The 15,777-nt window shown below is 43.9% G+C and overlaps 1 protein-coding gene across 2 annotated transcripts in view; it reads right to left on the reverse strand.

The window, feature by feature from the left end:
* Nucleotides 1-15,777, reverse strand: part of LOC129678040 (uncharacterized) — a 44,427-nt gene that overhangs the window by 22,839 nt on the left and 5,811 nt on the right. For both annotated transcript variants that reach the window (XM_055608714.1, XM_055608713.1), the window contains exons 2-3: nt 1,478-1,599; nt 80-218 (exon numbers count right to left, since the gene is read on the reverse strand). In XM_055608714.1, the coding sequence (XP_055464689.1) occupies nt 80-218; nt 1,478-1,599 (261 nt within the window). The remainder of the gene's footprint in view (nt 1-79; nt 219-1,477; nt 1,600-15,777) is intronic.

Here is a 15,777-nt window from a genome sequence, read left to right on the forward strand (position 1 = left end):
CACACACACACACACACACACACACACACACACACACACACACACACTAAGTAACAGCTCTGCAAACTGGGATGCCTACCCAGAGGGGCTATTCTGTGGGAGCCACACACAGTACAGTAGTTTCTGCTCAGTTTTCCTTCCTCACATAATGAATCAATAAACTCTTCATCATAAAGGAATGCATCAACGTGAACTGTGGGTTCCGGCTGCTGTTGTATCTGGAGAAACACATCAAAGGAAACAGAGTACAAAGAAGCTTCTTTTTTATTGCTAAATAAGGCAAAACAGCAGTGGCTGTCACGCTAAATTCTGAGAACAAGGCATAGAAGGACAGTGTTGCTGATTCAATTCTGCTCCTCCTCCTTTTTTTTTTTTTTTTTTTTTTTTACTGCGACACTGCTAACTTTCTCTTTAATCTAGAAGGATAAAAAATATGGCTGAGGTCTAACTTTGAGTCTTACATGTCAATTAATATCAAAATACTTGGCAAGACATCTTTGTTTAGAGAGCCAAGTTTTCAAATTGCTAAGATATTATTAAAACTTCAAGTTTATATGTGTGGGCATGGTAGGTACCATTTGTAACAGCAGCATTTGGAAGACTGAAGTAGGAGTGCCTGAATTTGAGGCCAGGCTGGATTACAGACAGTATCAAAAAACAAAACAGCCCGGCATGTGATACACACCTTGATTCCAGTTCCTGGGAGGCACAGGCAGACAGTTCTCTGAGTTTAAAAGCAGCAAGTTCTAGGCCAGTCAAGGCTACAGTGAAACTTTCTCAAAAAGAAGTAAGTTGGATGGTGGCCTGGCTGTCCCGGAACTCACTCTGTAGACTAGGCTGGACTGAACTCAGAGATCCGCCTGCCCCTGCCTCCTGAGTGCTGGGATTAAAGGTGTGCTCCACCGCTGCCACTTTACTTTGCTCTCCTGAGATTCTCTCTGAAGGACCAAGTATTTTCTAGGAACTGTTAAATGTTCACACTATTCATAAACTATTACAACGTTCTGGATTTAAGGCCAGATGTGGTGAAACACAGTTGTAACCCTAGCACTTGGGAGCTGAGACCTCAATTTTGAGGCCAGCCAGTACTACAGACCTAAGCAATAAAACCTGAACAACCCACCAAATAATCAAACAACACTCTCCAATGATCCCTCTTAAACAGCCCCCCTACCCCCCAAAGGCAACAGGATTTAATTCTTCAGCTCAGGTGTTTATGGATGGAAAAGTCCAGACTATTAACACTTGATTTTTTTTTTAAATAATAGGCTGATAAACAGGATTCTCTATAAAGTATTTGTTGAGTACATAGTACTGGGGAATCCAAAGATTAAAGCCTCAAAAGAAAGGGGTACACAACTGAACTAAGTGAAAAATTACTTAAATCTGAATTTACAACTAACGAAACTAGAAAGTATGGGTTAGAGAAGATTTCTTGAGTGAGACAAAAAGAATTAATTTGGTTCAACATATTTACCTTTTGAAGGGCTACATGTTCCGAGCAAAGCACAGCTTCTAGCGGCAAACAGTTCCGAAGATCATCGGCTATGTTCTTCAACATAACGTCATTATTGTCATGAGTGAATCTGTCAAAATCCCCTGAAAAAAAGGAAAAAGAAATAGCTCCTATTCTTGCAGTCACACCTAGAATAAATGATTACAGATGATGCGTTTCCCATCAGAGAAGCCTTCTATACATGGACATGTCAGCTCTAATCCAAGTTCCATTTAAAATGGTGAATTTTTCAGGCTGTGGAAATGGCTTGGTGAGTAAAAATGCTTCTTAAAAAAGCATGATGACCTCAGTTCAATCCCTGGAACCCACACGGTAGGAGGGAAGAACTCTCACAAGATGTCCTCACATGTGGCTGAATATATACTTAGCAGGTACCAGCCACATTTTTGATCCTCAGCATCAAAACAAGAAGGGATGGAAAGATAAATAGGTCTAGAAACAAATCAAGGACATCTTGAAGGGCATGTTACCCCATGTTCTACATTTCTGCATCCCCTTTGAACATTTTTTGGAAACACTTATTTTAGTGCAGTGGTCAGAGGATAGTTTTCAGGAGCTGGTTCTTCTTACTCTATGTGGATTCTTGGAAGCAAACTCAGGTTGTCATGTTATCCATTGAGCCGTCCTGCTAGCCTCCGGCTTCCTTCTCTTTTTGAGACAAGGTCTCTTTCTATGTAGTCTTTGCTGGCTATGAACACACTATGTAGACCAGGCTGAGTTCAAACTCAGACAACCTTCTGTCTCTGCCTCCTGAGTGCTTAGATGAAGAGCATGAGCCCACCATGCCTGGCTCCGTTCTTCTTTTTTGTTTTATTTTGGAGACAAAGTTTCTCCTGTGTAGCCCTGGCTGTCCAGGAACTAGCTCTGTAGACCAGGCTGGCCTTGAACTCACAGAGATGCACCTGTCTCTGCCTCCCAAGTGCTGGGATTAAAGGCACATGCCATCACTGCCAGCGAGGCTCCCTTCTCACCCAGGATACTTTTGTTTAGAATGACATTTTCATACCATAAATAACTACAAGTGGAATAATGTTTCATAGCTTACAAAGTTCTTTCATATACAAGGAGTCAGTTCTCTGCTACAGCACCAAGAAGAGAAAGCAAGACATTTACAAAGTCGGACTGCAAGCCTTTCACGTTGGCTGGATCTCAGATGCTGTACAGAGACTGGAAGCAGTATGCAAGCTTTGGTCAATGCCCATAAGGAAGGTGTTCTTCCTTTCTACGGTGTCCATCTGTCCCTCTGCATGGGAACATCCTCTCTTTGTATAACTTGAACAAGCACAACTAGCACTGAAAGACTACTTGGCTCTGAGCTGATACGCAAAGGCCTTCCATTCTTTTCCTACATATCTAGTTGAATATTCTAAGTTATTGATTCATGTAAGTTCTAAGAAGCAGACTATACCTTAGAGTGAATCCAAGCAGTATTAACACACACCTCACATAATTTTAGTGTCTTAGAGGCTGGGTCCCTGTGCAACATGGGCTTTTCCCGCCATATTCAAAATTTAATTACATTTTCCCAAAGTGTTAATTAATATCTAGAATCTGCTTAGTTGCTCTTAGAGATAAAACAGTCTGTGAGAACTTGGGTGACTCAAATTTAACTTAAACCACGGCTCTTAAAAAAAAAAAAAGAAAAATCTTATTACATCAAATAAAATTATCTTGTAGCCCAGTTTCTTTGGATTTATTTACAGTCATATTAACTTCTCAAATCAAAGGATCTTGGGAGCTACACGGAGACCTCTTCCCGAGCGGCAGAGTACCATGCACAAGTCTCTGGACACCTGAAACACAGATGCTTAGGGCCGAACACGTTCAAGGAAGGATTTCTTTGTTGGTCTAAGTTGGAATCTGTCTCTCTGTAACACTGAATCAGTTTTTTTCCCCTTCACCTTGAATGCTATCGTTATCTTTAATGCTATGTATTTACTGTATTAGCATGCAAAGCATACGAGACTATGCAAGTTTTTACACCTAAGAACTGTCATTTAGATCTAAGAACCCTATACATGACACAATTTTTTTTTTTTTTTTTTCTAAAAAACATGCATTCAAAGGAAGAAGGGGGTTTCTACGGAACTGAAGACTTCTCTGTCCTGGTTTAGTTAGAGCTTGTGAAGTAGTTAGAAGTTAATCCTTTGCTCATCTGGCTTTACTCTGTTCCTTGGAATACTATCTCTAGAGACTCTGAACAGAGACGGAAGAATGGATTTTGAAGTTAGAGTACTTGAATCTGAATCCTGCACTCACCAACTTATTATTTAGGTAAGTTACTTGACTCTCTGAGCCCCAATTGACCTATCTATAAAGTGAAAATAACCATCCCACAACAAAAGACTGTTTGGGGGATTAAATGAGAACATAAATGGAAGCTTTAGAACACTGCCTTAGGGAGCTGGCAAGATGGCTTAGTGGGCAAAGGTACCTGGTGGCAAGCCCACTGACCTGAGTTTGATACACAGTTTGACTCCTACAAGTTGTATTTTGATCTCTACATACGCCCACACATTCATGCATACACACATATATAAATAATTATAATAAAAATATTGTCTTAGAATTGTAATCAGTCATAACCAAGAAGTCATAACTCAAGAAGTTTATTTGCATTTGAGGATCAGGGATGCTTATTAAGTTCATTTTCCAAAATTATGTTTTAAAAGCATTATCAGGGGCTAAAAAGATGGCTCACTAGTTAAGAGCATATACTGTTCTTGCATGGACCCGAGTTCAGTTCCCATACCCTAAACCACCCACTACTCCAGCTCCCAGCCTTGAGTGTCCACCAGTGCCCAAACTCAAATGCACACAAAGTCCTCCTTCTACATATCTGAAAATAAAATAAAATACACATTTGTAAAATAAAATAGGGGAATATGTAGAGTTTGCTGGATTAGGTTGAAGTCTCAGATCTCTGGAGAGTCACTTGTTTGCGCTTGGTCTATGATGGCCGATTACCTTTTCTCAGGGAGGTTCTAAAAGTCTCCCCCAACCCCAACTGGATACCTCAGCTCTTGTAAGGAGTATCACACAGCCCTCAGGGTAGATTACATGCCAGACTCTTTCCTGGTATAGGACTTCCTAGAAATACCCCACCCTGCTAAAGATCTTAGTCTTCAGCAGTGACTTCAATTGTACTTGGAGATTCTCTCACCCTAGGAATAATTAAGTACTGTATTCTCCTTCTTGTGATAGGACCATTCTACTGCATGGAAAATGAGTCAATGTACACTACATGTAAATCAAGTATCCCTGACCCCATTGAATCAAACATATTCACCCTCAAAATCCCTCCCACCGTCCGAGGTTTATAAACCAGATTTCAAATAAATGTGCTGGATGCATGCTGCTGGTTTTGTTACATGCTACCGTAAGCCTTCTACCATGACTCCTGAGATTGCCAGCCCTGCCCTCCAGCCTGATGGGCCTGGGTCTCAACAGGCCTGTCTTGCTTGGCTGCAAGTCCACCAGGGTTTCCACTGCCACCAGTGGTCTCATTCTAAAAGAGCCAAACTCTGAAACTCTGTGGAAAACTTTTGCACATGCCAGCCTCGTGCATGGGCCTCGCCCTAAAGCTCTCCAGCTGTTCCTGAGATCAGGGGATCTGATTTCTCTTCATCCAGAAGCCAAAATCCGGGTCCCCAGAGAATGGCTTTTTATGATCAAAATGAAAACATGCCCAATTTGGTAAGATAGATAAGTTACAGCTTCATTTATGTATTTCCCTAAATGCTCTTCTGTTCCAAGTGTTTTGTTTTTTACTCAACTGTCCTTAATTCATAATTGTTAACAGAAACTGTCAGACTTCAAAAGAATATTGGTTGGCATATAACTTTTGAAAAGACTAACTAGCAAATCATTTCCCACCTGATAATGGCTATAAAAATATCAGAAAGGCAACTGATATATTATGGAAGTGCATAAAACTGGAGATCATTTTAAAGTGTTTCTTCCACACTTCTTCATTTAATGTGCACTGCCACACTGAGCATTTTTGGAAGCCAGAAGATAACTTGTGGAGGCCTGTGCCTTCTTAGCATGTGGGTCCCAGGGACAAAACTCAGGGTGGAACTTGGCAGCAGACCCTTTAACCACTTAGTCATCTCCCTGGCTTCTGAAGTCAATTTATTATCACATGATATTTACTCTAAGAAACGAAATTTGTTGGAGCTAGTCTTGGTGGCAGACAGTTGTGACTCACAGCACTGCCTGGACCTGGAGTTTATGGCTGGCCTGAAGCAACAGTATCAAACTGTTGGGGAAACAAAATTTGTTGAAACATTATCTCCCTCAAAATTTTTTTCTTTTGAGACAGGGTCCGACTGTGTAACACTAGCTGGTCTAAAATATATAACATAGACCAGGCTGACCCTGAACTCACAGAGCTCTGCCTGTCTCTGCCTTCTGAATGCTAGGATTTAAGGAATACATCACCATGTCCAGCCTTAAAAATAGTTAAATTACATCTTACTGCTCTGTACCTGTGTGTATGTCTGTGTAAGCACTTGTGTGGTAGAAAGGCATGCACGAGCCCCGACTGCTTCCTTACTCAAGTCTTCAAACATGTTGAAGGCTTTCACGGCGCACGTTCAAATTCCCTGAATGACATACTAATATATACAAGATACATGATATATGACATACAAGATAATACTATATCTTGCTCTGACAGATACGAGCAAGAGTGGGTGGTCTTGGGTATGGTGGCACCTACCTTTAACCCCGACTTCTTCCCCCCTCCCTCTCTGCCAGTGGGAGGCGCAGGCAGGATGCTTATGGATTCTAGGACAGCCTGGAATAAAGAGCAAGTTCCTAGCTCAAAACAGCAACAAAGAATATATGTTTCTTCAAACTGCCACAGGATTGGATAGAATCATGAAGACAAACTTGGTTGTTTTAATTCCCATTAATTCAATTACTAGTTAGACCATACACCTTTCAACCTGCATGACAGCTACTTCAGAAGATACAGTAACATGCCTTTGGAAACCTTTTGGAAAAAGATTAAAGAAGTGTTAATTGACAGCCCAAGGACAGGTAAGATTTCTCAAATGGCACAGAAGTAGGCGGGAAGAGAGGGGAAAGGAAGAGCCTCTCCACGAGGCAACATTAATCTTTCAGAAGTTCCTGCTTACACGTAGCATACTGGAAAGAAACAAGCTCAAGGCTGTCAGCCTAATAATCTAAACCTACTCTGGGGCCAGGGAGATGGACGGTTCAGCAGGAAAAGGCACTGGTGTGACAGGCCTGTGCAGTTAGGGTGCCAGCACCCAGATAAAGACGGAAGAACTGGCCCAGCTGCCCCGACCACCACGTGCACGCTGCAGCACCCGTGTGCACGCCTCAGTGAAGAATCCACTTTTCCTATGCAGAATGCAGCCCTGTCATTGGCTTCCTGGCTCATTTCACGAACCTCAGAGAGATGCTGGTCACCTCACACGTTAACTTCTCTCTAGTTCCTTAGTGTGAATACACCACACCTCGTGACTGTTAAAATCCAACCGACTGCTTTACCCTCATTCCCCTTCCCTACAGTTTTTGGATGGTTTGCTATTTTTTAATGTCTCAAACTTCACTCTGGATTTTTAAAGACACTGATATCACCAGAGTCTAACCATCCTATTTTTTTTTCAATTTAATCTTTACTTAACAAATAACCATTGTTTATTGTTCTGAGCTACATGTTTATTTCACAGAAGAACAGAATCAGTGCAGTTATCACATATTTATTTCTTTGTGGTAAGAACATTTAAAAATCGGCTTTTAGTAATTCAGAAATAATTTTGTACCCACTGACTAACACCTTCCCCTCCTCATTCCCTATGCTACTTGTGGAGATTTCCACTCAACCCTGGACTTCTCCAAGTCTGGCAACTTCCTGCTCTCTATGTGAGTGCTGGCCTTTGCATGTGTTTGAACACCCAATCTTCAGTTAGTAGTGCTGTTTGGGATGTTGTGGGACTTGGGACAAAGGGCCTGGTGGCAGAGACTGTAGGGGAGAGGCTACAGGAAGAAAGCCCGCTGGGTCAGCCCATGGTCTTGACTTCCGGGTTGGAGTACTAGTTCCCACTTTGTCTCCCTTAAGTTACCTCTTGTGTGCTTATCTGGTCCACAGACATGGGAAAAGCAACTAATACGGTGAGACGATCAGTATTTGTCTCTCTGTGCCTGGCTTACTTCACATAACACTCTAGATCTATGTAAGTGCTGAAGTAACAGAATTTTCTTCTTAAAGGCTGAGTCTAGAGGAAGCCTGTGCTTAGCATGTGGGAAGCCCTGTGTATATGTCTTAAAACTCCATTGTTGATGGGCATTGTTTCCATGTTGCAGGCACTATGAATAATGTTGTAATAAACAGGGGCACAGACAGCTTTGTCACAGCAATTTTAATCCGTTTGGATACATATGCAGAGATAGAATTGCTGAATATGTTAATTATATTTTTAGTCTTTGAGGACACGCCCCCTCCATGTGGGTTTGTGGGTTTCCAAGCCAGATGAGGGACGGTAGAGAGTTGCCCATACCCAGGGACTACTCTCAGGGAGCACAGAGTGGGGTTGCGCCCTACCCAAATCAGGCCTGGGCCTACTCAACTCCATAGAGACAAAGGCCATTTCATGCTAGAGTCAGTTAAGCTTCTGTCTCCCCACCAGAGAACTGGCTTCTCGGAAATCATGTGACTGGCAGTCTGCTAACCTAACTGATACTCTTGGAAAGTCCCTGCCTCCAATGAAGCACGTCTGTTCTCAAACAGGTCCACATGTGCAAATTATGTGGATATTCCCCCTTGTTCTTTTGTCCTCCCCTCCTCCCTTACTCAAGCTGTCTAGGCTAGCCTCCACTTCAATAAACCAGATGAACTCTGAAACAGTCATCCAGGTGATTCACACTCGCCTTACTTGCTGCTGCCTGAAACTCCACCTCAGCTCCTCCAAATCCTGAGCCCGCTGGTACGGGGGTTGGGGTGCCCGAACAGGGACCCTCCAGGAAAAGTGGAAGAGGGTAGTCCCCTCCAAGGGACACTGGTGTTTTGCCCTGCCATCTCAACCTGAGTATCAGCTGGTACTTTCCATTTGAGCCATCACGAGGGACCAACTACTACAACGAAGCAACTGATGGTTTTGGCTGGGGCTACTCCCCAGCACTGACTGGAGGCTCTTAGTCCTCTGGTTGGACCCCAACAGCCCTTAAGGTGCCAACAACAACAACAACAACAACAACAACCACCTCTCTCGATCTCTCTGAAGTACCTGGCAACACAGCGCTAAGTGCACTGTTAAAGGCCCCCAGGTGGCCGGCTTTCTTACACTAGTGAGCAGACAGGGCCGGGTCTCTGCGGAATCCCCTAGGAACTCCTGCCGTCCAGGACTGGTCCTCCTTTGACTCAGAGCATATCCTTTTGTCATAGGAAATTCCACTTCTCACCAGGAATCCCAAATTAGGGGACTTTGGGCCCTCCTCAAGCTGTGGAGTGTGTGAGTGTTAAACTCTCCTAGAAGGAAGCATTTCCTTCTGGGAGGGGGTCCTTCAATTAGCCCCCTTGGATGATCTCTAGCAGCCCCCATGACTTTGAGGTCTGGGCTCAGGGAGCTTACCTCACACAGAGGTGGGACACAAAGGGACAACTCCCCATTCCTCCCCATCACTGTGGCCATCATGTGTGGGGACCTCCCAGTAGGAAATTAAGAACAAACCCAAACCCATTACCACCAAGGAGCTGACCACCACTGGACACTGAGGAGCGTCCAGAAGATCGCTTGTAGCAGACCATTAGATTAAGACAGACCCCTGAGACCCCACCCACCGACCCACTCCGCTTAAACCCCATTGCTACCCTATGCCCCTCCTGTCTTGTCCTTGTCCTCTAAGGACAATCTGAAAACTCTTGAAGGCTTAACACCTTCTGCACCCCACAAAACTACCACCCAACAATTATGTGAGAGTAGAGACTCCTTCCAATTTGCCTATAATAAAACTAATGCCTTCTTTTTCCCTGTTAATGTTCAACCCCCTCGCTCTTGGCCCGTAGACTGGTATCCCTACCAAGGAATTAAAAGAGCTTAGAAAGGCAGACCAGGGGATGGTATTCATGCCCTCTGGACCAAATTGGTTCTCCTGTGTCTTGCTGCTGCCCTTAATACTCCACAGGACTGGCGTGTCATCTGTTGGGTCTTCCTTGCCTAGGCCCCTGTTCCTTCAAAGGGAGGCTTTATTTAGGAATGAATGCCTCTAATAGAGCAGAAAAAAAAAAATCACGACCAAACCAACAAAATATACTTTGGGGCTTCAATGAGCTCGTCGGCCAAGGTAACCGGTGCACAACAGGCTACCCAACCTCTGGGGTTCTTTGGTCAAGTACAGCTTTGTGCCCTTCATGCCTGGGATCGAATAACCCCCTTCCATATCCCAGGACGGGGAATCTTAGTTTTCTTCCTCTGGCAGAAGCCCAAGGAATCCCTCTCTTGGAACAAAAATGAGTCTAGAACATAAGATCCCTGATCCTATGGCTGGAGAAGTCCTCCTTAAAAGCATAGTTTGGAAAGGCATGACCTCAGAATACTGGCTGGCACATCAGGGCTTGAAAAACGAGCATTACTGTTGGGCATGGTGGCGCACACCTGTAATCTCAGAACTCAGGGAGGCAGAGGCAGGTAGATCTCTGAGTTCAAGGCCAGTCTAGCCTACAGAGAGTTTCAGGACAGCCAAACAGCCAAGGCTACATAGAAAAAACCTGTCTTGAGAAAAAACAAAGCCAAAAAAAAAAAAAAAAAAAAAAAAAGATTGTTGTTCTACATATAAAGATGAGAAGCCCCTCAAGCCTTTAAACTCCAAAGGGGCAAGCCCCAACCTGAACAATAAGAGAGAAAACCTGTAAAATCTTAGGGGTCACTAACACTTTGGAAGGCTCATATCCCAAACTCAATATAAAAATTTAAAAACCACTTAAATGCTCAATCGACACTGGAGCAGACAGAACTATTTTTAAATGATCTGAGGTTTCTGAGTCACAACGAATAGGCATAGGAAGCCCCTCCTAGGTGTATATCACAAAAGGGTCCTTCAAATGGGAGGATCCCGATGGTGCCATTGGCCTTATCACACTAATCAAGGATATGGCCACCAACCTGTTGGGGAGAGGTATCTTAGAGGCCCTAGATGTAGTCCTCAGAATGCATCAAGATAAATGACTATGACAAACATCCTCCCAGGGGTCGCTGCCAATCCTTAGAGCCACTGTTAGATCCACCCCCTGCCTTGACTGGGTCTCAGATGAGCCTACCTGGGTTGAACAATGGCCTTACCCAGGGAGAAATGAGAAGCTCTAACTCTGCCCATTTCAGGACAGCTCCAGCCCTAACATATCTGGCCCTCCTGTAGCCCATGGAATACTCCCATCTTTGCAATTAAAAAGAATTCTGGGGGACGGCACCTATTACAAGGTGTATGGGCCACCTACAATACCATGCACATCTGGGGATCCCCACAGAGGGATCTTCCTTTTGTCTCTGCCAACACTACACTATTGGCCATAGATATTAAAGATTTTTTTTTCTCTATCCCCCTTCACCACAAAGATTGTCAACATTTCACTTTTTTAGTCTCCCAAATTAAGTCTGGGCCAGCCTCCCAATATGAATGGACCCCTCACCCAGGTGATAGCCAACAGCCCTGCTATAAGCCGGGAGGTGGTTGCTGCCACCCTGAAAGCATATTTAGAAAAGGGAATACACATTTACCACTCTATAGATATCTTGGCCTGGGGAGATCAAAAACTTCACCCCATGACCTTAAATATTTACTTGTACCCACACTAACAAAAATGGGATTCAAAACAGTCCCAAATCGGGGCTGGAGAGATGGCTCAGAGGTAAAGAGCACTGGCTGTTTTTCCAAAGGTCCCGAGTTCAATTCCCAGCAACCACACTGTGGCTAACAGCCATCTATAACAAGATCTGATGCCCTCTTCTGGCGTGCAGCCACACATGCAGGCAGAATACTATATAAACAATAACTCTTTCAAAAAAAATATAGCCCCAAATAAGATACAACCACCCCCCACAACCACCTTCTTGGGGATGGAAATTTCCCTAACCTCGGCCCATCCTCACCTGCCTATTCTAACATTCCCCCAGATGCTAAATCTCAATACCCTCCAGAGTTTCTTGGAAAACTTCAACAGACTTTGGCCATGGCAGTCTATCCCTACAAAAAAGCCTACAGCCTCTTGGTGCCCTAGCCTCTGTGATAAAGCTAGGAAGGGACAGGACTGTCTTCACTCACAGAGGACAATAAGGTATGGGGTGTACTGCAGTCACGTGTTTCCACCCCAGAAGATCAACCCCTAGCTATTCATTTCTGGGAGCTCCCCGGCCACCCCCTCCAGTTCAGAGAACTCATGCTGTCTACATGGCCCTCAAGGAAAGAGATGGCTCTTTCCACTTATCCTATGACAGCGTGTATGTTGTTAACCTACCCCCCTGGCTCACCAGAACCTTTGTCCAGCTAGATGAAAACCCTTTCCCCGCTGTGCATGAGCATTTCCACTTTGACTCAAGGGAGGACTGCTCCTCTCTCTGTCCAGCATGTTTGATCTCGTAGCCCCCTTACCTGGGCCTTTATCTGAGGAAAGCTTCTTGACTGTTCAAGTTGCCTCAAAAGGAGTTTTTATAGTCACGCTTGAACAAAGAATTTTCACTCATGTAGCCATGTTAACCTTAAAGGATTACAATCTTGCTTCCCCCACATTCCATCCAATCAACCACAAAAATATTTTTGCTACAACAGACAATCCCACTTTATTTATTTTTGTTTGTTTGTTTGTTGAGACAGGGTTTCTCTGTGTAACCCTGGCTATCCTGAACTTGCTTTGTGGACAAGGCTGGCCTCGAACTCACAGTGATCTACCTACCTCTGCCTTCCTGAGCACTGGGATTAAGTTTCTGGGCCACCGCACTGGTTTTACTCCCAGTTTATACGGTCACTGCCCAAATGGGAGAAAGCTCTAAGAAACTCCTACCCCACACGCTCTCTTCATTCACCATTACGGGTCTGCCACAACAAAGCAAGAGTGGTGCCTTCACCAGCATTCAATTTTTTTTTTGGGGGGGGGGGCGGTGTTTGTTTTTTGTTTTTTCCAAGACAAGGCTTCTCTGTGCAGCCTTGGCTGTCATCCACCTGCCTGACTTTCCAAGTACTGGGATTATAGGAGTGCGCCACTATGCCCAGCTTCACGAGAATCCATTTTAAAAACCTTTGCTCTACATGGGAAGTTACTTACCATACAGAGACCCCAATCCCCAAGGACAAGGTATAATTGAAAGAGCACCCAAACCCTAAAATCCAGTAAAAAGGCAGGATGCGACTTCTTATCCCCCTCATGTTCATCTGGCAATGGCCCTAACAACACTAAACATTCTTAATGTATATAAAAACACAAAAGATCCCGTCATCCTTCATTGGCATAAATTACAATTGGCACCCCAGCCCGCCAGCTTGTTGGTGAGGCGGCAGGACTCTGTACACAGGACCTAAACCCCCTCCTCAGGATGGCAAGGGGTTTGCTTGTTTTCCCACAGGACCAGGCTGGGCCTATCTCCAAATGCCCAACACCTCCCTGCCCACCAAGATGTCCTGCTGTAATGAGGATTTTGGTTTCTTTAAAAACATATATAATATGTTTCTTTAGGAGGGGCATAATTTTTGCCAGCTGCAGATAGTTTACATTTGGAATTCTGGGGACTCCTGAGAGGGTATAAATGCAAGAACCCTGAAAGGGCCTGTGGTAGCTGCTGCTCTCTCTGCTGCTGCTTTTCACTATTGATGGACTGTTTACTGAATTGCTGACTGGAGATATTCTGATGATGAAGATTGGACTTACCCCAAGGAACTTAATGCCCCAAATCAGCAGGAAGCAGTCTAAAGACAGCTACGGCCCCTTTCCCCGCCTTCTTTCTCGCCTACCTAGTATTGGGGTTGGGAAGGGACTGGGCTGGAGAAGGGTGGTAGAAAGAAGAACCCAGTGAGTAGCCAGTTCCTTTGTCGTCCCCCCCCCCCCCGGCTTGATATATAAGCTAGCCCCATTACTTCAATAAATGAGCTGTCTTCCAAAACAGTCTTCTGGGTGGTTCATACCTGCCGCACTCACCACCACCCAAGACCCTGCTCCCTAGCTTCTCCACATCCAGAAACCCATCAGGGTTTGGGGACCCACACCCCCATACCACTTTTCAAAGTGGGTAAACTAATTTACATTTCTATCAATAATATACATTAGCCTTCATATTTGCCAACATGTCGTTTTTGACCTTTTTGATAGCAGCCATTCCAAAAGGTTAAGGTCAACTTCTCATTTTCTACTCCCATTATTCCCTAATATTTTTGCTCTAAGTGCACCTCAGTTGTTTTGAATGCTGCTTCCTATGCCACACAGCTTCTTTCAGCTGTCTAACCTACGTCACCCCCCGCCTTGTTCTCTATCTTTAGTGTGTTCCAGTGCGTAAGTACTAGGTTATATACTTATCATGTGGCCCTATCATTAAGGAGACTTCTGAGCCCCGACAAGATGAACTTTCCCTTGCTCTCTTCTAAATACAACTAAATGCCCTATGAACAATCCAATACGCATCACAAAAGAACTCCAAAAACAAAGAAGAAAGTGAACTGTTCAGTTACTGGAGAATCTGAGAAAGAACACTATGGTAAACTGTTTTAAAATCTTTAATATAGCTTATATAGGGTAATAGAGGCCTGCAAACTAGAATGCTATTAAGCATACACACAACACAAAACAAAACAAGACAAAAACATAAACCTAAGAAAAGCTTGTTTGTGGTCAGAGACAGAGAAAAAGAACAGCAGAAATGACTAGGGAGTCCCACCACTACTGCCACCAGGGAGTGGAGGCTGATCCAGCATCAATGGGGCCTGCTGTCTCCAGGCCCTCAGTGCACTGGCATCGCCAGCAGAAAGCAGTAGAAAGCACAACATTTTGCCTTTTCTCCTCAGTGAAGGGCAGCTCAGGGCACACACAGGATGATCCAGGAGTATCTTCTGCTCTTGTACTGAGGACTGAAGAAACAGATAAAAAGGGGGGAGTGCCCAGGCACCTCAAAGAACCTTTACAGCTAATATTATATCTAACATTGGAAGACTAAGGACAAGGAAAGCACGTCCATTCTTAACATTCTTATTCAATTTAGATTGAAAAACATGATAACTAGCACTAGGTCAGTAATGTCAAAGTAGGAATAAGGATAAATGATATGTTACGATGCACGCCAGAGTAAAATGTGTCATGCAAATATAGTTCTATTATAACAAAGTTCAAGGCTGGAACACACTCCGCACAAAAAGGGCACAACAAAAACCCAACGGAGAGGTTCGACAAACACATGGTAACTGGAGGGAAGGAGAAGACACCTCTCATGCAGTGTGGGCATTCGTCTAAGGCCTGTCGTGCCTGACAGTGAGCACCAGTTAAAAGAGCAACACACAACACTGAAACACTCACAGAGTCCCCGAGTTCTCAACATCTCGTTAAATCCAGGCCTTTATCTGAGAAACCAACACAGTCTCCTCTAAAGTTGCTTGATGTTTCAACAAAAATTAAATATGACTGAAAACCGGCTTTATTAAATAAAAAACTCAAATGAAAACACATGCTAGAGAGGTTAGGGAGAACGGGGAACCCTCCTCCATTGCTGGTGAAAATGTAAACTGGTACAACCACTTTGGAAATCAATCTGGCCCTTTCTCAGACAACTAGGAATAGTGCTTCCTCAAGACCCAGCTGTGCCACTCCTAGGCATATATCCAAAAGATGCTCAGGTACACAATAAGGACATTTGCTCAACCATGTTTGTAGCAGCTTTATTTGTAATAGCCAGAACCTGGAAACAACCCAGATGTCAATAGGCAGAGGAATGGATGCAGAAATTGTGGTACTTTTACACAATGGAATATTACTCAGCAATCAGGAATGAGGAAATCATGAAATTTGCAGGCAAATGGTGGGATCTAGAAAAGATCATTCTGAGTGAGGTATCCCAGAAGGAAAGACACACATGGTATATACTCACTTTTATAGATCTATAAATATGATAAACATAATGAAATCTGTACACCTAAAGAAGATAAACAAGAAAGAAGACCTGGGGTTAGATGATCAATCCTCACTTAGAAAAGACAAATGGGATGGGCATTGGATGCAGGAAAAAACAAGTAACAGGACAGGAGCCTACCACAGAGGGCAG

Source organism: Psammomys obesus, unplaced genomic scaffold, assembly GCF_907164565.1.
Source record: "Psammomys obesus unplaced genomic scaffold, mPsaObe1.curated_primary_1811, whole genome shotgun sequence".
Lineage (NCBI taxonomy): Eukaryota > Metazoa > Chordata > Mammalia > Rodentia > Muridae > Psammomys > Psammomys obesus.